At 51.3% G+C, this 20,235-nt stretch overlaps 1 protein-coding gene across 10 annotated transcripts in view; it reads left to right on the top strand.

Moving 5' to 3' along the window:
• The window catches only part of TSPAN14 (tetraspanin 14), a 56,571-nt gene extending 51,394 nt beyond the window's left edge, over positions 1–5,177 (top strand). For all 10 annotated transcript variants that reach the window (XM_055537772.1, XM_055537771.1, XM_055537748.1 and 7 more), the window contains 3 exons: positions 419–463; positions 2,200–2,319; positions 3,407–5,177. In XM_055537772.1, coding sequence (XP_055393747.1) covers positions 419–463; positions 2,200–2,319; positions 3,407–3,478 — 237 coding nt within the window. In that variant the 3' untranslated portion in view covers positions 3,479–5,177. The remainder of the gene's footprint in view (positions 1–418; positions 464–2,199; positions 2,320–3,406) is intronic.
• Positions 5,178–20,235: the final 15,058 nt, after the last annotated feature.

The raw sequence follows: 20,235 nt of genomic DNA on the forward strand, positions 1-20,235 counted from the left end.
ACCTGTGAGCCAAGAATGGTTTCAGCCATTTTTAAGTGAACATAAATCAAAAGAAGAATAATATTTTGTGTGACACGTGAAAATCATGCAAAATTCAAATTTCATTGTCTATAAATAAAGTTTTATTGAAATACAGCCATGCCCATTCATTTATATATTGTCAATGGCTGTATTCACGCTGCAACAGCAGAGTTAAAAAGCAGCTATGTAGACGGGTCAGAAATATTTACTGTCTAGTCCTTCATGCAAAAAGTTTTCTGACCCTGTCCTAGCATGAAAGGTTAGCTGGCAGTGTGCCGGAAGGGCGTGTGCTGTAATGGAGTTGGTGCTCATGTTTGGTTGTGACTTTTCTAGAGCTTTCTACCACCAGCTTCTCAAGAGTACAAAAATGACGAATTTTTTCTGTTTTTTCTAACAGCAAAAAGTTGTGAACACACAGTGTGGCTATGACGTCAGGACTCAGGTGAGAGCCCCCATATTGCATATGAATTTTGAATTCTCTAGGTCTATTCCCCAGGGTCTGACTCCCTGATTTAGCACAAGTGCAAATTGGATGGGAAAGCCAGGGGAGATTTAAGGAGCCAGAAGTGCCACCTAAGCTGGGAACCAGGCAAGCTTGGAACCAGCACACACGTTCATGCACACATCCTCGCGAGAACAATGATGCCTGTGATTTCAAACTCTGTGAACCACAACCCCAAAATCTAGCAGTTGCTACATGAGTGGAAAGAGGTCAGGTGGAAGTTTGGGAGAACAAAGGCTATATGTTGGAGAAGAGGCTCCTTGGAATCCTAGGAGGTATCTGTTATCTAGGGGTCCAGAGGATGGAGCTGCAGGAGCGTATGGCTTGGTCCCGCTGCCGAGTGGAGATAGTGGCAGCAGGGCAGGAGTGGGGCTCAGCCCTCTAAGGGCTTCTTCAGGCTCCACTCGGATGTGAAGAGGTGAGGCCTCACCCAGCCCTTGCTCTGATGGCCTCTGCTGCTGTGAATGACAGCTGGTCTGAAAGAGAGGGATCTCAGGGAACCTGCAGACACCCCTCCTATTGGCCGTGGACACTGGGGATGTGACCCTCCTGTTTGGGAAACCTCAGCTCCCTCTGCAGTGAGCTCCACTTGACAGGGATGGGCCTGTGTCAGCATCAGCCTCTGAATTAAATTCAGTTAATGAATTTTGTCACCATTTGTATTAGTCACTAGGGCTGCCATAACAAAGCACTCGGGTTGTGGGGAACAGAGGTTTATTTTCTCACAGTTCTGGAGGCTAAAAGTCTGGGGTCAAGGCGCCAGTAGGGTTGGTCCCTTCTAAATCCTCTCTCCTTGGCTCGGATAATGTCTTCTCCTCCCTGTGTCCTCAAATGGGCTTCCCTCTCTACGTCCTAACCTCTTCTTAGGGGACCCCAGTCATACAGGATTAGGGCCCACTCCAGTGACCTCATTTTAATATATTTACTTCTTTTTTACAAGCCTGTCTCCAAGTACAGACACACTCTGAGGTCTTGGGGGTTAGGACTTCAACATACAAATTTTAGGGGGACATAATTCAGCTCCTAACACCGCTAACAAATGAATGTTCTGTCAGTGTTTCATGAGTGATGCTGATAGGGGAGGGGGGCCGGAGCTGGTTGCTGTGTGGGGAGGTGGGTGGGGACATAGGAACCGGCTGTGGCCCATTCCTGTGTGCTTCCTGAGCCTCCACTCGGGGTCAGGATTAGAAAGAGCCGGCCGGCTTGTGTCTGCTTATGCAGGCTCTGCTTCCTGGAACCGGTCTCCCATGGGCTAGGGGACACGACCTGAGAAGCTCCTTCCCTTCCCTCTGCTGACTCAGAAGACGCTGAACCCTCTTCTCCCAGTTTCTCTCTTTGAGGCACATCTTTCCCCCGCACCTCCCAGCCTGCTCCTCTTTCTCCAGATACGGGCTGTGGAGTGTGTTGATCTTGAAATCTGTGGAGACCCTCAGAAAAGGTTAGAGATCGCAGTGAGGGGGCCTTTACTTACGCACACTGTCCGGGAGGGGCAGAGGCCAAGGCCAGCTGATGTACTTCTGGAGAGTTCTGTCTGTCTGTCTGTCCTCGGCGCCTCCCTCCCAGATCCCTCATTCCCCACCGAGCTTTGCCCTGCCCTTGGCGGGAGCCCTCTAGAAAACCAAGGTGGGGACAGCCTGCGTGTCACAGGCTCAGGGCGGTGTCGTGTCTCCCTGCAGCTGAAGAGCAAATGGGACGAGTCCATCTTCACGAAAGGCTGCATCCAGGCGCTGGAGAGCTGGCTCCCGCGGAACATCTACATCGTGGCCGGCGTCTTCATCGCCATCTCCCTGCTGCAGGTCTGTTCCCACCACCCATGTGGCTTCCTCCCCGCTTGTAACCACACCTGTCCCCTTGAGCCAGATTTCACACGGGGAAAGACGTTAGTGGCTGGGGTTGCCCGAGGCCAGGGGTGAGCAGGCTGGCTAGTGTCTGCCGGGAGAAGAACTAGCTAGGGAAAGTCGAGAATTCAGTGAATCAGAGAAACCAGGCGTTTTTCAGTACTACCCAGGGCTTGGAGGAGAAGCCGGCAGCCTTGTGAGCAACTTCTGAAGCAACTGAGGCTGCTGCTCTGTGGAAAAACACACCGTTTAGAAAATGTACAGCTCTGACCTTTCCTGGAAGGAGGGTCACTGACGTGGACTCGAGGTCACCAGCTGTCCATGCCCTTTTCCCTCCTTTGCTCCATGGCTGGTTGATCTCAGAGGAAGGCCAAGAGACAGATGCATGGGGAAAAGGAAACAAAAAAAACTTACTTGCAAAGCAGGCAGGAACTCAGACTTAAGAAGGAGTGGGTCATCAAATACCAACCACAACAAGAACTTAAAACTGGGGAAAAAGCCAATTTCCTCAGGTCACCAAGTTCACATTAGTCTGTTCTTGGTAGAAAAACATCATTCTTCCCATACGGTTATCCCGGCCACTGAGGTCAGAGTGTAGCTTCAGACATCAGCACAGGCCAGGGCGGGGCAACCTCGTATTTATTGTAGAATCCAGGTTTATGGGAAATGTTCAAGATTTGTTATTTTGGGAATCAGAACCAGTCAGTGACCCTGTCATTTCCAGTTTCACCCAGCGCACAAAGCGTGTTGTGGTTTGCGGTCTGGGACATGCAGGGTCATGCTGCAGGCAGGCCGGAGCGTCCCTTGTGCTTCTGCGGTGCTGCTGTTTGCCCCTTCCAGGCTCTTGGGACATGGCAAAGCAGACCCCAGGCTCCTCTGTCTTAACTGTGGGTTGGTCTCCTTTGGTGTGTGCCCGGTTGCTGCTCTCTGTCCTCAGTCTCTGCAGGCAGGTGTGGGGGTGATGGGCAGTGTGGGGTACCCTCTCCAGCATGCCCTCTGGGCCCCGATGCTGACGGCCGCTGCCTCTGCTGCCGTTTGTTTCCAGATATTTGGCATCTTCCTGGCGAGGACCCTGATCTCAGACATTGAGGCGGTGAAGGCAGGCCACCACTTCTGAGGAGCCGGAGGCAGGCAAGCGGAGCTGAGCCACACCGTGGAGGCGGCAGCCCTTCTCCAGCATTAGCGTCATGTCCACAGGGAGAGAAGCAGAAGCACCTGGCCAGAGCCAGCACCCCGCCTTCAGCATCCGCGTGATGTGACCTCTGTTTCTGCTTGCCGGTGCTGAAGACTGAGGGGCCCCCTGTCACCCGCACAGACTTGTGACTGACACCCCCATGGGGGTCCGCCTGGAGTCAGAGGCTCCGTCTTTAAGTGGGGGAGGTGACTCTGAGGGACTGACGGCTCTGGTGGCTGCACCCTGGCCTCCATCGCACATGTGGTTGGTGCTGGCCTCAGGGGCAGCCCCATCTTCTGTGGACCTCCGAGTGCCAGTGGGGCCTGCGGTGTCTGCACACGTCGGGGGTGTGAGCAGGATCCTCAGCCACATCCAAGTGAAGTAAGCCTGAGCCAGCACGTGGCTGGTGCCATGGGAGTGCCTCGTCCCCTGTCCCCTCCAACCCCCAGGACGGGAACTGCTCCAGCCTAACAGCATTATGCCCTGATGGCACGGGGGGTGGGGAGGGTGGCGATGGGCGTGGCTTTCCTCTTGAGCGTCAGCTCTCCTTTTCCTAAAGTGTGTAAATAGTTTATTTATAGGGGTAAGAATGTTCTCACACCACGTCTTCATTTCCTCTGGCATTCTCCTCTCAACAGCCTTACGTGGTGTCTGGGACTGACGCCATCCCTTTCAGTTCCCTTGAGTGTCTCTCAAACCAACTCCATCAGCTTCTCCTTATCATCCCTCATCACCTAGCTGCACTCACATACTCCCCTTTCGTCTACGTGCCCCTAATACGCATACCATCACTCCCCTCCCCACTTGGCCTCACTGTCTTCTGGTCTTGGTGCTACTGAAACTGTTACCCGGAACTTGAATCCTGACCCTCCTCACTGCAAAGCCAGGGAACCCTAGCCAGAGACAGCCAGCCGGAGACCTTTGGCCAGGGCTCCTCTCCAGGTTGTATGCTAAGGGCCGGCTGGCCGGCCTGGCATTCTTTTGCCTCTCCTTGGACAGAGAAGCCCTGTAGCCAGCCCCTGGGCTGAGCCATGGACCCCAGCCTGCAGCTGGATAGAGGCTCATATATTTCGTTGAAGACTTTGGTGGTGACCCTCCAACCCCTGAAGGGGATATCTGTGGTCATTGTGTCCACCCTTCATGTCAGGGTTTACTGGGGGCCTGCTTTTGGAAATGAAGTCTGTCTGATGTCCTGAATAACTTCCCGGGGGAAGCTGGGATGTCTGTGCAGCTTTGGCTGGGCTACACTCTAACGCCTCTCTGGATCTTGTTCTGCCAGTTCTGTCCTCCTCGTTCAGGAATGGAGTGCTACCTTCACTCACTTGCCGAAGTGTACATGCCGGTGTTTGTTGATGACGTTGGTTTTGTTGTTTTTTACAATTTTCTCTGTAGACTAGGGGAAGAAGAATGCTTGTGTTTTTAGGAAGTGTGATGCTTTTCTTTGACTGCCAAACTCTTTTATGGAATATATCTTTATATTAATGCTGTTGCTTTGATTGTTTTTGTTTGGGGTCATATCAAGATGGCATTAAGTACCTCGGTGGTAAACTTGGTTGCCAAGGGAACCAGTGGGATTGGGTGTGAGTAAGCACCACAGGAAGGTAGGCGGTTGACACAATCTGAAATAAATTTCATCAGGTGATTTTTTTTTTTTTTTTTTTAGATTCCATGTGCCACTTTCAGTGATTGGAGGTTACAATACAGCAAGCTGGCTTGCTCAGCTGTAAGCACAGGGACTTTGACTCTGTAGGCCCAGAGGCAATGTTATTTTAGGTCATAAGCATACAGCCCCAGGTGGTAAGGTCCAAGCAAAAGAGCCTGGGAACACTGGGCTGGAATCTGAGACTGCGTGAGCTGTGTGCTCCAGACCTGCTGGCCCCCGTGTGGAGAGGGTTAGCGGCTGCGCCTGCCTCGCCAGTATGTCTGATCCAGCCGCCCTGGGGGAGTCAGTGTCCGCAGGCTCTCCCTGCTGGTGTGTGTGCACCGCAGCTGCTCCTCGACAGCTCTGTCGTTACGTCTATTCAGGTGGACCTGGTGACCCCTTGCAAATATCTTCACAGGTCCCAGCCCAGTTCAGGGTGAAGTCTACCTACCTGTGACTTTATTTAGAGTTGGGTTTGTTTATTTTACAGGATTTGCTGACCACTTTCAGCCATCTCTTCTGACTCTGAGTTGTGCTGAGGGTAGAAGAGAAATGCAGGCTAAGGAGTGCTGACATGGCATCTCCAACGCTCTGGACTCTCCGCAGAGCCACAGTGCAGCCTCCCCTGAGCCCCCAGCCACTCCCTGTCCTCTCAGACCACATAGGCCAGCCTGTGCCTCTGCACGTCCCCCCCCACCCCATACACTCTTGCTTGAAAGTTTCAGGGTCTTTGCTTATCCTTCCTGTGACTCTCCTGTCCACCTCCCCCTCCTGAACTGCCATGCTATTATCTTTCCCAGTTGCTCTCCTTCTTGTCCCATCCCACATACCCACCTCCCAGAAAGCTTGCCTACCCAGCTCTGTGCTGCCCCACTCCAGCTTTCCTTCCCAGGAAGCTGCTTGTCTGGCACTGTCCACCTCCCGCCACTACCCACTGCTTTTCTCACTCGCCTGGAAGCCGCTCAGCGCAGTCACCAGACTCAGTGCCTCTCTCTTGTTCCCTGGGGCTCCTGACGCCCCGGACCACCCCATCCTCAAAATCCTCTGCTTCTGCCGCCCAAGCTCCCAGGTGCCTGGCCCCCTCCTGCCCACCCTTGTCCCGCCTCTCGCTGCACCTATTGCACGCACCAGTCTCCTTGGGCTCCTTTGACCCCAGGGTAGGGCTGCGGGTGGGGCAGGAAAGCCGTCTGTGCTGATGCTTGGCTGGACTAGGTTTCCCAACATGAATAACAAGAAAAATGAATGGATCCAGAACTTCCTGGAACAAAGAAAGTGCTCAGAGTACCTAACAGTTAAAAGCTGATTCAGTCCCCAGATCAGCTCTGGAGGAGCCATTTTTGTGTCCAAAACACAAGAAAGGTAAGTTACCAGTGGAGATTTGGAAGAGGTGGATTGAAACTCCGGGAGCCTTGCCCCTGAAGGAGATTTGGTGCCTGTGAGCCTTGCTTCTGAACCAGTGATTGGTGCCTGCTGAGGAAAACCAGCACCAAGGGCAAGGCTGTGAGAAGCATCACTTTCCTGAGGAGGATCCAGTTACTGAGCTCTGTGGCAGGTTGACAACCATCCGGAGAAAGTCAGTGAAGATCCCCAGCTCTGTACCTGGATCTGGGTGCCTGGTTGAGTTTGGGGGGCCTTTGGGAGAGCATGACGTCATCCCAAAGGACCTCTGTCCCACCCTGGGCTAGAGGCCCTGGTTTTGAGCAGCAGACTCACTCCCTTTCATGACCAGAGCTGCCATCTGGGCAGCTTACTTACCTTCATGAGCAGCAGCCTCACTCCCCTCCATGACCAGAGCAAGCCTAGTGGGCAGTGAGAAATCAGGCATAGCTTTCTCTCCCAGAGATACTACTTGGGGCTGCTACTGGGGCAGTAATGGGCAAGTCTGGGAGTGTAGGCCACTGCAATCTCAGGGACACAGGGGGAGAGAGCTCCTCAGAACAGGAGGCTGGGTCAGAGCCAGCGGAGGAGGGAGTGAGTTCCGGCAGTGGGGACCACCCAATTGCCTCTTGGCCGGCAAGCTCAGAGTGTGGACTGAAAAAAGGGGGAGGAGATATTGCAGTGGTCCCAGGACATCCTTCTGCCCAGGTGTCTGGAGCTCAGCCAGGTCACCTCTGGGTCCAGTGCCCTCAGCTGTCTGGGTGAGTGGAGTGGCTGTATGACCTTGGGTGGGTGTTTTCTAGCTCCAGGCTCATCCACAGGGTTTGTAGGCTGTCCCCAAACTGTGGTAACCTGTCCCCAGGGCCCACCTTGGTACAGGCCCTGGCATGTGCTCGTCTGCCATCCAAGAGGATGCTGCCCAGCCTTCCAGGGCAGACTGGGCCTCCTGCAGCACCATTCTCCTTCATCTGGGCGCTGTCTCCAAAGATGCAGAGAACTGTACACTTTTAGCTTCTGTAAACTCAGCAAGACCTGGTTTATCCTCCTCAAACCCAGGTCTCCTGCATTGCAGGCAGATTCTTTCCAATCTGAGCCACCAGGGAAACCCAAGTGTTAGTCGCTCAATTCTGTCTGACTCTTTGCGACCCTATGGATTGTAGCCCACCAGGATCCTCTGTCTGTGGGATTCTCCAGGCAAGAATACTGGAGTGGGTAGCCATTCTCTTCTCCAGGGGATCTTCCCAAACCAGGGATCAAACCCAGGTCTCCTGCATTGCAGGTGGATTCTTTAATATCTGAGCCACCAGGGAAGCCCTCAAAGACTACAGTAAAGATATATTCATTCTCAGAATGCTTTTAGGGTCTCCAGGGCACCTGAGGACAAGCCGACATGGGCACTGTAATACAGCGACTGTGATACAACTTTGGGATTCAAATGGATACTGTTCTGGTGAACTTGCCAGTTTTAGAGATTCCAGCTTTGGAGAAGGAGGAAGTCTGCCTCACAAAGGTCTGGGAGAGTTCTCTCTCCCTGAGTTTTCTTGCCATGCTCTGCATTTTGTACGTCAGCAGGGGCTTCAAAAGCATGGTTTAATAACTACCAAATTAAATTATCACCTAAGACTCTATCACCTCAAGTGACTTTTAAACTAATCTTTCTCTCTTTTTTCAGTATAAGTCGAGACAGTCCATGCACAGAGTATAAAGTAACAAGTACGTGTTCTGTTCCCCAGTGACATCCACCACAAAGTACCCTCCTTGGAAATGTGCATGCATATTCAAGTATCTTTTCCACACAAACGAGAATTGTGTTTTGCAATTAATTCTACTTAACTATATCTCAGAAATATTTCTCTGTGGCCGAATACCCATCTACAATGCGTTATCACAGTCCACTGAAGGACTGCCATGAGTGAATGAACCTAGTTTTAGAATGGGGATTGTGTTCACAGTCACAGGTAACAGAAAACCCAATTCAAACTGACCAAAACAATGAAGGGAGGTTTTTGGCTCCTGAACCTGGAAAGTCCAGAGGTGGGGTGAGTTTCAGGGTTTGATCTGAGTGACTCAGTGATGCCAGCACTGAGGATCTGGTTTCCTTTCCTGTCTGCTCCACCTGTCACGGTGTTCTCATCACCCAAGGCAGAGGGAGGGAAGACCCCACCACGAACCACCTGGAGCCGCTGAAGAGGACGGTATGGTGGTAAAGCCATTGAGGGGATTTCCACCCCCAGCAGCCCCCTGTGTGTGTTCATCCCACTGAAACGCCGTGGTGGGGGAACCAGACTCCTGTAGAGGAGACGGACATGGGAAAGGCTGCCAATCACCCCTATTACACTCCTGTGGATGAACATTTTGATTACAGGGTGTTTTGTTCTTACAAGGGCTATTAACCCCACTATATCTTATTATTAGAATTACCTCCAAGAAGGTTTTTGTAAGGAAAACATTTTACAGAAATAGTCCAGGGAGGTGGGCTGCCATCGTAATGAGCGGCTACTCAGGGCTGGAGTGTTCCTGTGCTGCCAGGCTGTTGAGTGGTAAGGGTGGCCTGAGCATCTGGGATGTACGGGCTAGTTCTGGGGTGAGGGGTGGTGGGCAGGGGATGGGTGACGTGTCCTCCAGGAGCCTGTGGCCTGCGACAGCACAGCTTCCACAGGGAGGCTGAGCAAGGTGGCCCTGCAATCCACCTTTGCCTTCGGAGACAGCTGGTCCTGTGAGAAAGGAGTGGCTTGAATGGCATCCTTGTGTACAAATGAGGACATGTGCGCTGGAGATCCAGGGCCGCCCTGAGGTTGCCAGGGAGGGAGCTGCAGAGCCCGGCAGACAAGCCTGCAATGGGGCTTTGGGGTCCAGATGGCTCACTGCCGGACTGCTGGGTCGACCCCCTCCTGGAGAAGGGCAGATCACCCTGATGGGCTCAGCCTATTGGTGTGGCCACTTCCCCAGACAGGTAGCTATGTGCCAGAGGCAAAACTAGACAGTGAACCCAGGGTAGGTGGGGAAGCGGGGGCGGTCTTGGCTCTGTGAGGGTGTATTCCCGTGGAGACTGAGTGGGGTTGCCATTGATCCTTTGCAGTACCAGGCTCTCTGTTCTAGATCAAGGCCTGTGCAGGAGCTTGGGCTTGAAAACAAACACCCCAAGCAAACACCTCAGTGTCTCAGTTTCTTCATTTCTCAGGTGGAAATAATTTGAGGTCTTGATTTCACAAGGTTTCTGGGAGAATCTGATGAGTTTGTGTAGAGGAGAGACAGCAAGGTAAACTTGAAAGGTGCTATCAGCTGCCCAGCCACCTACTGCTCACTAGCCTGTAGCCTTTGGGAAGTTATTTAACCACTTTGGGTGTTTTTTGTGAAACACAGCTCCAACATGAGGTTGTTTCAAGGTTTAAATGAGATGAGGTGGCTTATCTAAGCATTTTAACATAGGTTTAGATGGATTACTTAGTAGGCACCCCTCACAACTACTGCTAATGCAATGATTGAATTCTAACTACCAGTCCCCACCAGGCTCAGCTGCCTGGGTTATGAGAAACACAGCTCAAGTTCCCAGCCAGGCTGAAGTGAAAAGCCCCACTTTTCCTTTTAGGAACAAGGCTTAGGTCTGTTGGGGGCTCAGCCAGTATTTGAGGTTCAAGGTCTGTTTGCTTTCTATGTCATGGTGGTGGGGAGGCAGAAGACGGGTTTCTTGCTGGGAGTGTGGATCCTGCCAGAAACCAACACAGCCTGAGACGTAGCTCCTGAAGCCCCCAGAGGAAGCAGTGTTCCTCTCCAGCCAAGGGGGCCAGCAGAGGGCCACAGCCTGCCTTCAAGAGCTCCTGAAGGGATGATCTGGGGGAGACTGGGGAAGGAGCTGGGTTAAAGGAGCTTGGACGAGAAAGAAGAACCTGAATAGATGCTCTGAAACTAGCAGGATGACATGTTTGGATGGGGTGGATGCTCCTGTGGTTGGAAACCATATTTGGTTCCATTCCAGGCAGGGAGAACAGAGATGAGAGAAGTGCTGGGACCACCCTAGGCCTCAGAGTGAGGGGCTGAGTCCAGCGGAGGGGCCTGGAGCAGGCCTGAAGCCAAGGCCAGGAGGTGGTCCGTGCACCTCCCACCTTGACAAGCGAGTGTGTCCAACCCTGATGCAGGATGGCCGCAGCAGGACTGGAGGCACTGGTGTGTGTGTGTGAGACACGCATGCAGTCCTGGAGGCATGTGTGTGTATGTGTGTAAGACATGTGCATGCAATTCTGGAGGCACACGTGTGTGTGTGTGTATGTGGGTGTATATACGTGTGTGTGCACATGCATGCACTACACATGCATGCAGTCCTGCTGTACTAGCCCAGGTCCCCAGGAGGAAATCTTCGTTTTCAAGACCTTTTGGATTTTATTTATAGCCCTAAGGTCAGGAGGGCAGCTGGTTAACAGTGTCTTAAGACTGTTCTAAGGCACATGAGCCCAGCAGTCTCACCTTCGGGCTCCACTGCGTGGCGGCACCTTCTTCTGGGTCACATCATCCCCTCCTAGCCCTCACCGCCCAGCCATTTCAGCCTTACCGTGCCTTTGCAGGGAGCCCGGGGTTGCAAGCTTTGTTTGTAGGTGATTTTGGGGGTCCAAGCAGTCATCAGCTGGGGCTGGGAGGAGGGCTGTGTTTTCTTTTTAGTTTTAGATCTGTTCTTGCTTTGTTCTACTTTTAAAAGTCAGCACAGCTATGATCATACATGTGGAGAACTGACCTCTGGGAGGGACTGAGCACCCTGTTGCTGGAGGTAAAACCCAGGGCAAACCCAGGCTGGACACCTCCTGTTGGGGGTGATATGGATGGGGCTGCCGGGGAGGTTGCACTGCATGGCAACTCTTCTCATCCCTGAGAGGCTCTCCTTCCTGTGTATTTTGTCAGATTATTTTTCAAAAATGCGGCATCACTCATCTAAATGTTAAGCACATGTGAAAGATTTAACTCATTAATTAAACAATGGATCTGGCAAGATTAACAAGCAGTTCAAAGGAGAAATTGCAGTGGACTATAAATCTAAAACGAGTAAAGGAATGTTGAGACTGGCTTTTTTTCAGGGGGAAAGGGTCAATGGTCATTCCCCTTTCCTGAAGGATCATGCAAATATACTATATGCATGTCCATAGACAAGAAGTATTTTGCATTAACTACAACTTAAAGAGTTGTAAAACAGCTCAAAGGCAATGAAATTTGAGAATCAGGATCAGATAACTGAAGGCTGTTCTCTAAACCATGCAGAGTTTTCCACTCACAATCTCTTGCTTATTCCAAATTTCCTTCCACTTATTGTTACTCTGGCAGAGCTCACTTTAAAAAAAAATAGGACCCATTCAGGGAGTCCAAAGGAGCCAACTTCTCACTGTGAAGTGGAGCCCGGGGATGAGGGTGTCTCCCAGGTGCCCTTGGTCAGGGTCAGCCACTATCAGAGGGGTCCTAAGGGCACTGGCTGCCTTCTCAGTGGGGGCTGGATGGCTCAGGTCTGCTGCCCAGAGAGCCCACTGTCAGCAAAGCCACTTTAGACCCACGGGGTCACCCGCTCCTGCAGACATGTAGGATTTGTCTTCGTTCCTCCAACTGTAAGTCTCAATCATATCCCAAGTTACCCTTCCAGTCTCGCCCATCTAAGCTGAGGGGACTATTGCCCGTTAGCTAAATCCAGGCCACAGCCTGGATTTGAGGGCTCCTGGAGGGATGATCCAGGAGTGTGGGACTACCAGGGCCCTGAGGATGAAATTGGCTACTCCAGTAAACAGAACATCTGGTCACCTCTTCTAAAAGTTAGACATCTCACGTGTATCTGAATCTCTTTCCAAGCATAACTGCATTTTGAAGTGAGCTTACCTCCCCTCTCTGCGGATCTTAAAACAATTCTTGGAAGCTGCAGGGGGTTGGGGGGGTGGTCTTTGCAGGATTCTCATATAAAAGAGAATCTGTAAGGATGTTCTAAGAAACTGGGGTGTGGGGGCCCAGTCCCTGGCTGGTGAACTCCCCTCCTTCCTCCGGGCAACACAATTCTCACACCTGGCCAAAGTGTGCATTAAAAGTTTTCGACTGTGTTTTTGTTTTCTCTTTCTATATTCCACCCCGCACCGTTCTCCACCCCCAAACTGTACGGGGACAAATGTCAGTCACTGGCCTTGGAGGCAGCAATACCGGTGAACGTCCACGTGGTTCTCAGGAGCGAGGCTGGAATGGGCTCATCTGGACCCATATTCTTTCCTTCTGTTCCAAGTATCTGCTGCTCAGGGCAACAGTCAGATAGCCTCATTAAAAAACCTACTTTGGGCAACACTGCTGGGCAGGTGCCGCGCATGTTGAGTAGCAGAACTGGGTTTATAGCCCAGGATGTCCACTCCAAGGACTGTTCTCACCCTGTCTGAAAACACCAACTCACAGGACACAATCAGTGTACATAGAAGGGGCTGATGTGGGGGCCACACACTGATGTGGTCTAGTGTGGAGGCAGCACAGTGCCAGTGAAACAGACAGAACTGGGGACCATTTCCTCTGTCAAGTGGGGATACTGATTATAACACTGCAGCTTCAGCAACAGTGTGATGATTCTCTGTGTGTGACCCCCTAGACCAGCAGCTGTGGTATCACTTGGGAACTCGTTAAACATGCAAATTCTGTGGTCCCACTCTGGGCCTGTGGTAACAGAAACTCAGGAATAGAGCTCAGCCGTCACTGTTCTAACCAGCCCTTTGGTGATTCTGGGGCTTCCCTGATGACTCAGACGGTAAAGAATCTGCCTGCAATGCAGGAGACCCAGGTTTGATCCCTGAGTCAGGAATATCCCCTGGAGAAGGGAATGGCTACCCACTCCAGTATTTTTGCCTGGAGAAATCCATGGACGGGGGGTTGCAAAGAGTTGGACATGACTGAGCAACTAACACTTTCACTTTCACTTGGTGATTCTAACACAGGTTCAAGTTAGAAGACCACTGCATTAGAGTCAGGATTGGAGAAGGCAATGGCACCCCACTCCAGTACTCCTGCCTGGAAAATCCCATGGACGGAGGAGCCTGGTAGGCTGCAGTCCATGGGGTCGCTGAGGGTCGGACACGACTGAGCGACTTCACTTTCGGTTTTCACTTTCATGCATTGGAGAAGGAAATGGCAACCCACTCCAGTGTTCTAGCCTGGAGAATCCCAGGGAGAGGGGGAGCCTGGTGGGCTGCTGTCTATGGGGTCACACAGAGTCAGACACGACTGAAGTGACTTAGCAGTAGCAGCAGCAGTCTAGTCAGCTGGTGGCTGGAGCAGGGAAGAGGGTGAGGACCCAGTGAGGGAGAATCTTAGGAAAGAGGCCTGGATGCTTGCACATCACTCGTGCCCATGTTCCATCATCTGAAGCCACATCAAGCTGCCAGCTCAAAGTCTCTCTGTATGCCCAGGAAGAAGAGGCGAGGCTAGATATTGAAGGACACCAGCCGACTTTACCCTAAGTCCCACAGCTTGGGGAAGTGAGGATTGGGGCTGGAATCCCCCTTTGTAGGGAACTGAGGACCCAGCCTGTGGGGGATTGTTTGCCTAGCTCACAGCCTCTGCTCAGCCTTCTCACTGCTCCGAAAAGCAGCCTTGAGGTGGCGGGTGCCTCTTCAAGCTGAATGGTATGTGGGATCCCACAGGGACAGATGTGGTTTGTGGGCAGATGGTGGCGGGGAGCAGGAGGCACACGTACTCTTGTCCATACCCACCAGGGGTGACCACTGGGGAGGTGAGACACCACTGCATGGCCCCAGAAGGACTGTTCGGCTCAGAACAAGAACCCAGAGGGTGGAGGTGGAGGATGGAAGGGCAGGAACCTGTTAGGGCTCACTAAGACTTAGGTTTAGGTCCTGGATCATTAGCAGCTGTCGACTTTGACAACAAAATTGGCCTTGGAATAATAAAACTGTCTGCCTCATAATCTTATTCTGAAAATTAAAGAAGTTAGGAGAAGAAAGGCCTTAGCACAGTGCCCGTGGCTTCATGGTGGGCATGCAGGAAGTATTGGCAGTGATCTTGGCTCGCTCTTCCAGGCCCGGATGGGAGCCCAGGGCTCCCTGGAGTTCTCAGGTGCTTATAGGGTGAGGGCACTGCTGCTCCTCTCCACTGGGCGGGATGGCCTAGGGGCCTGGTGGGGCCAGGCCTGTGGTTTGGAGGTGACTCTGCAGCTGAGAGAGGCAGCAGGCAGGCCTGGCTGATGCATGGTCTTTAGTAGGTGCCAGGGGACCTGGGGAGGTCTGTGTGGGCGGCTGCCCATAGCACAAGCCTGTTTGCCATCTGCGGTCTCAGAGTCGCCTCCTGCCCTTTGAGTTAATAAGAATCAGTCCTGGGCTGACACAGTCAATCTGTTATACTTGTGCTGAGTGGCCTGGTTCCAGGGGGATTTGGATGGAGTCAAGCGTTTTCTAATTAGCAGGACCAGGGCTCCTGGAGAGGTTTAGGGAGCGGGAGTGCAGATGAGCGTAGGTTGTCTGTCTGTGATGGAGAGGGGGCAGCCCGCTCAATCCTCCCTCCACCTGAGGACCCAGAGCTCCCTGCTGTACGAGCGGTGTGCAGCCCAAAGGACTCGGCATCCGGTGAGCCGAGGACCATCTCTGGAAACCACCTTTTTTTTTGCTGTGTCACTGGCTTCCTGGGGGAGGTGATGAAAGGGGGGCTGGGCAGCAAGGAGGGCGGATGGCTGCCGTCAAAGAGAGAGCGGAGCCCAGGAGGGACCTCCAGTGGGAATGGGCCATCAGAAACGGCCCTTAGAGAGGGTCTGGCCGAGGTCCTTAGTGTCATGTCCAGTCCACCCCTGCGGCATCCTTGGCAAGACAAATGCAGGGCTAGCCAAGTAACACACTGGTCGTAATGACCTTAACGGAGAGGAGGTGAAGCAGAAGGGGACTGTGATAACAGGGAGGAGGGTGGGGTACTCTCAGAGAGGCATGGGGCATGGGGACAGGACCAGACTTCACACTGCCCCGTGTTTTCTCTCCATCAGTGTCTCCGCCTCCTGGAACGCTGGCCTGTTCCCAGACTCCCCGAGTGCTGCAGCCACAAGTTCAAACTGTAGTAGAAAATCAGCTGATTTCTCCTTGTTTTGCATATCGGTCCCAGGCTCAGGAAACACACCTGTGGAGAACTCAGGACTTTTCCTGTAAACCAGAAGGAGTCTGGGGACATAGAATTAGCTCCCAACACCCACCACCCCCACCTAGTATGTTGATTCACCAAGTTAGTGAGGAACTCAGTCCCATATTAAGGAACAGGAAATAACTCCCACTGCCACCTACTGTGAGCCTGGCCAAGTGGCTCTGACATAACTTACCGAACCCACTGAATGCTGATCAAAGCCTTGTGCAGAGACCTGATTACTTAAGCTCTGTGCCACTGGAAGGTCAGGTCTGGCTGGCTGCAACCCTGGGCTCTGAAGCTAGAATCACAAATGTGTGTGTCTGTGCTTTTTATTTAACATCAGCATTGGTGTCCTCAACCTGTACTCCACCCTGTACTCTGACCCCAGCAATTCCATGGTGGGGAAAGCCCCAAGCCCTCCTCATGAACTCTGCTAATACCTGGCACTCGGGCCCACAGGCTTCCCACTACTATGTCCCTTAATGGTTCCTTTTTGTCCCTCCTCTGTCCTGGCAGAATTAAAGTTCACTTTTTTCCCCTCTTTTAAATAAATCTCACAGCAAGCATTTTGTGAGTTAAACCATTCTGATGAAGATCTGGGGCAGAGTGGTCCACCGTCTCAGGTGTGTGGCCGCCCCTTTGCTTCTTCCCCTGCCTCCTCTGGGCTCAGAGATCCTGGTTTTCAGTCCTGGAGCAACTCAGCTCACCACAGCTTGGCCTCCCAAATGTGCATATCTAAACCTAGCATGGTTTCCAGAAGTTCATGGGCTGTTCCTTTTTTTTTTTTGGATTTACTTATTTATTTTTGTGTGTGCTGGATTTGAGTTGCTGTGCGCGCGCTTCCTCTAGTTGTGGAGAGCAGAAGCTGCTCTCTAGGTGTGGTGCTCGGGTTTCTCACTGCGGTGCCTTCTCTTGTTGCAGAGCACAGGCTCTAGGCACGTCCGCTTCAGCAGTTGTGGCTCATGTGCTTAGCTGCCCTGCGGCATGTGGGATCCTAGCTTCTGGACCAGGGATCAAACCCATGTCCCCTGCATGGGCAGATGAATTTTTAACAACTGGAGCATTAGGGAAGACCCTGGGCCTTTCCTTTTATTAGGACCTGTTTACTCTCTTTAGAAGGCACTGGGGGTTAAAATACTCTTTTTCCTGATACATTAAACTGGGAGCATCCTACACATGCTTTTCCCCACTAGTAATATATCACGATTACATTTATGCCAACAGATATGCTCAATGTCAGTTCTAATATCTGTATAGTATTTCATTCTATAGACTCACCATGATTTATTAATCTAAGCCCCTTTTATTGAATCCATCTGTTATTTTGAAATTTCCCACGATTATGACTAATGATGCAGTAGTTATTCTTTTGTATGTCACAGAACCCCTAAGGTCATGACCACTGAGGGCGATCCTGGTACAATCACAGGTAACAGGCAAGGATCTAGCTAATTATCCCAGCTCTGATTATTGAATAAATATCCATCCTCTCCCTCACCCCCGTTATTAAGTGTCAATTAGATCACATTCTAAATAATTACATACATATTTGGATCTGAGTATGGGCTTTCTCAGGTTTCCCTGGTGGTTCAGTGGTAAAGAATCCACCTGCAATGCAGGAGACAGTGGTTTGATCCCTGGGTTGGGAGGATCCCCTGGAGAAGGAAATGGCAACCCAGTCTGGTATTCCTGCCTGGAAAACCCCATGGACAGAAGAACCTGGAGGGCTGCAGTTCATGGGGTTGCAAAAGAGTCAGACACAGCTTAGTGATTAAACAACGGCAACTGGGCTTTCTTATTTCAATCTATCTGGTTTTTTGTGAGTGTGTCAGAACTGAAATGTTTGTTTTAGAAGTCTGAATACTGGCAGTATAGAGTTCAACATTCCACTGTATTTTCTAGACTGTTCTCATCTGTTCATTATTTGGCTAACTTGGGAAACACTTTATCAAAGTGTCTTGCCCACATACCAGTTAAATTTCAGGTTTGGCTTGAAATTGTAGAAATAGATGAATTATTTGAGATTGTATTAGTTATGCTTCGCTGCATGACACATTACCCCAAAGTTCAGCAGCTTGAAATAGCACTTATACATCTTACATCCTGTCTGAGGGTCAGGAAACTAGGACCAGCTTGGCTGGGGGATGCTAGCTCAGGATGTCTCGTCAGGTTGCAGTGAAACTGTTGGCTGGGGCTGCAGTCTTATCTGACCAGATCCTCCGCCACTCACGTAACTGTTGGCAGGAGACTTCAGTTCCTTGACATGTAGGTTTTGTAACATGGTGTCCCCAGAGTGAATGCTGAGAGAGAGAGAAGAAAAGAGAGAGAGGAAGGGAGAGAACCCGAGGAGGAAGCAGAAAAATCTTTTATAACCTAATCTCAGAAGTGACAGATGATCACTTCTGGTGCATGCTATTACTGATCACACAGACGACCCTGGTACGTGTGAGAGAGGCCACCCAAAGTCACAGATACCAGGTGTCCGGGATCATCGAGAACCATCTTGAAGGCTAATTAATACAGCGGTGGACTGAACATGTTACGGTACTGCAGCTCTTCAGTTGTGAATGCAGTGTGTCTCTGCTGCTGCTGCTAAGTCGCTTCAGTCGTGTCCGACTCTGTGTGACCCCATAGACGGCAGCCCACCAGGCTCCTCTGCCCATGGGATTTTCCAGGCAAGAGTACTGGAGTGGGGTGCCATCATACCAACTTAAATCCTCGGTGTGCTCTCAGCAAGGATATTCACTTTTTTTCACATAGGTCCACACAATGTTTGTTAAATTTATTTGCAGTGTTTCATATCTGGTTCCTATTGTGAACTGGATGTCTTTTAAGTGGCTGTTGCACTCATACAGGGACACTATTGATTTTTATGGCCATGATTTTTCAGGGGAGCTTAACAGGTAACAAAGCAGAAATTCCTCTAGACTGTCACTGAGCCTTTGGATCACAAAACAGAGACCAGATAAAATCCTAAATGTGCGCTTGGGACCAGTTTCCCCAAGTGACTTCGTGCCAGGGAGGTGGGAGGAGAATGTAAGGAAGGCCTTCCCGCAGTCCGTCTTTACGTGGTGCTCAGGGCAGCAGCAGCAGCAGGGCTGCCTGAAGTCAAGATGATGGGGTTCTCTGACCATGACTTGACCCTGCCTTTAAGGGAGCCCTGTGGTCAGGACCTGGGGGGATAGACAGGGCAAGTGGCCAGTCCACCTAATGCTCCAGAGACTTAGCCCATCTGCCCACAACTTCCAGGTATGGATCTCCAATAGCATCTCCCCAGAGCCCTGTTCTGCAGCGTTTACACAGCCTCTGGTCAATTCCCACATGAATGTTCCATCATCCATTCTCATTTCTAGTAGCTACAGTGTTTATCCAGCACCTGCTGCACACCCAGCAGAGCTCTCAGCACCAGGGATCAGCAAAGCACCTGCCCTTGTGATGCTTGTTACAAGTAGGGAGAGAGAGACAACACCAAACCAATTGTAAAATAGTCTTTTACAGAGTAAGTGATACAGGAATAAATAGAGCAGAATAAGGGAGGCTTCCCCGGTGGCTAAGCAGTAAAGTTTCCATCTGCAATGCAGGAGATGCAGTAGACACTGGTTCAATCTCTGGGTTGGGAAGATCTCCTGGAGGAGGAAGTGGCAACCCACTCCAGTATTGTTAACTGGGAAATCTCATGGACAGAGGAGCCTGGTAGGCCACAGTCCATGGGGTCACAAAGAGTCGGACACGACTGAGCATACATGCAACCAAGGAAGGATCGGGAATATAGAGGGGCTAAAAATTTGAGCAAAGACTTGAAGGGAGTGAAGGAGCTAGCTGAGACCTGGGCAGAGGGAACAGCCAGTATAAGGGAGGGAGTGTGTATTTGTGGAAAGGTGAGAATGGGAGTGGTGGTTAACAGGGACTTTGCGGAGGTGGGAGGGGTGGCTGGGAGGAGGCAGATTCTGTAAGCCTTGGACTCTGAGTGAAACAGGAGCCACTGCAGGGTTTCAAGTAGAGGAATGACGTGATCTACATTTTAAAATGACTTTAGATGTAAGCAGATACCTGATAGGAAGCTCCGGGATAAGGAAATGCCCTCTCTTGTGCCCTTGGTCCCCATGGGTCATGCTTCTACAGTCCTCATCACCTCCCTCAGAGACTTTGGCCAGAGTCCGCTGACTTCTCCCAACCTCCTGCTCTTCTGTCTTAGAGAAATGTCTCCAAGCCCTTATGCAGCTTAGGAACCTCTGGTGACAGGAAGGATTATCCCTGCCAAGGTTCTAGCCTTCCTGCTAGGAAGGTCTGGCTTTGTCTGCATGTCCCTCTTTGGGGGTGGATGCCAGTGTGGGCAAGACTGTGCATGTCCCTTCCCGTGTCCAGAGGCCAGTTTTCTTGGGGGCACATTTCAGCACTTCTCAAATATATTTATTTCACTCATAGGAATTATATATCTTACTCACTGTATAAAACAATACAGAACGGTCTAAAGTGGGCTTCCTCCCCCTTCCAACAAGAAAGCAAGGAACCATGTGTGTCTTCTTTCATATTCTTCCTTCGTTTATACGAAAACAATCAAACATAG

Source organism: Bubalus kerabau, chromosome 1 (genome assembly GCF_029407905.1).
Source record: "Bubalus kerabau isolate K-KA32 ecotype Philippines breed swamp buffalo chromosome 1, PCC_UOA_SB_1v2, whole genome shotgun sequence".
NCBI classification, from domain to species: Eukaryota; Metazoa; Chordata; class Mammalia; order Artiodactyla; family Bovidae; genus Bubalus; species Bubalus kerabau.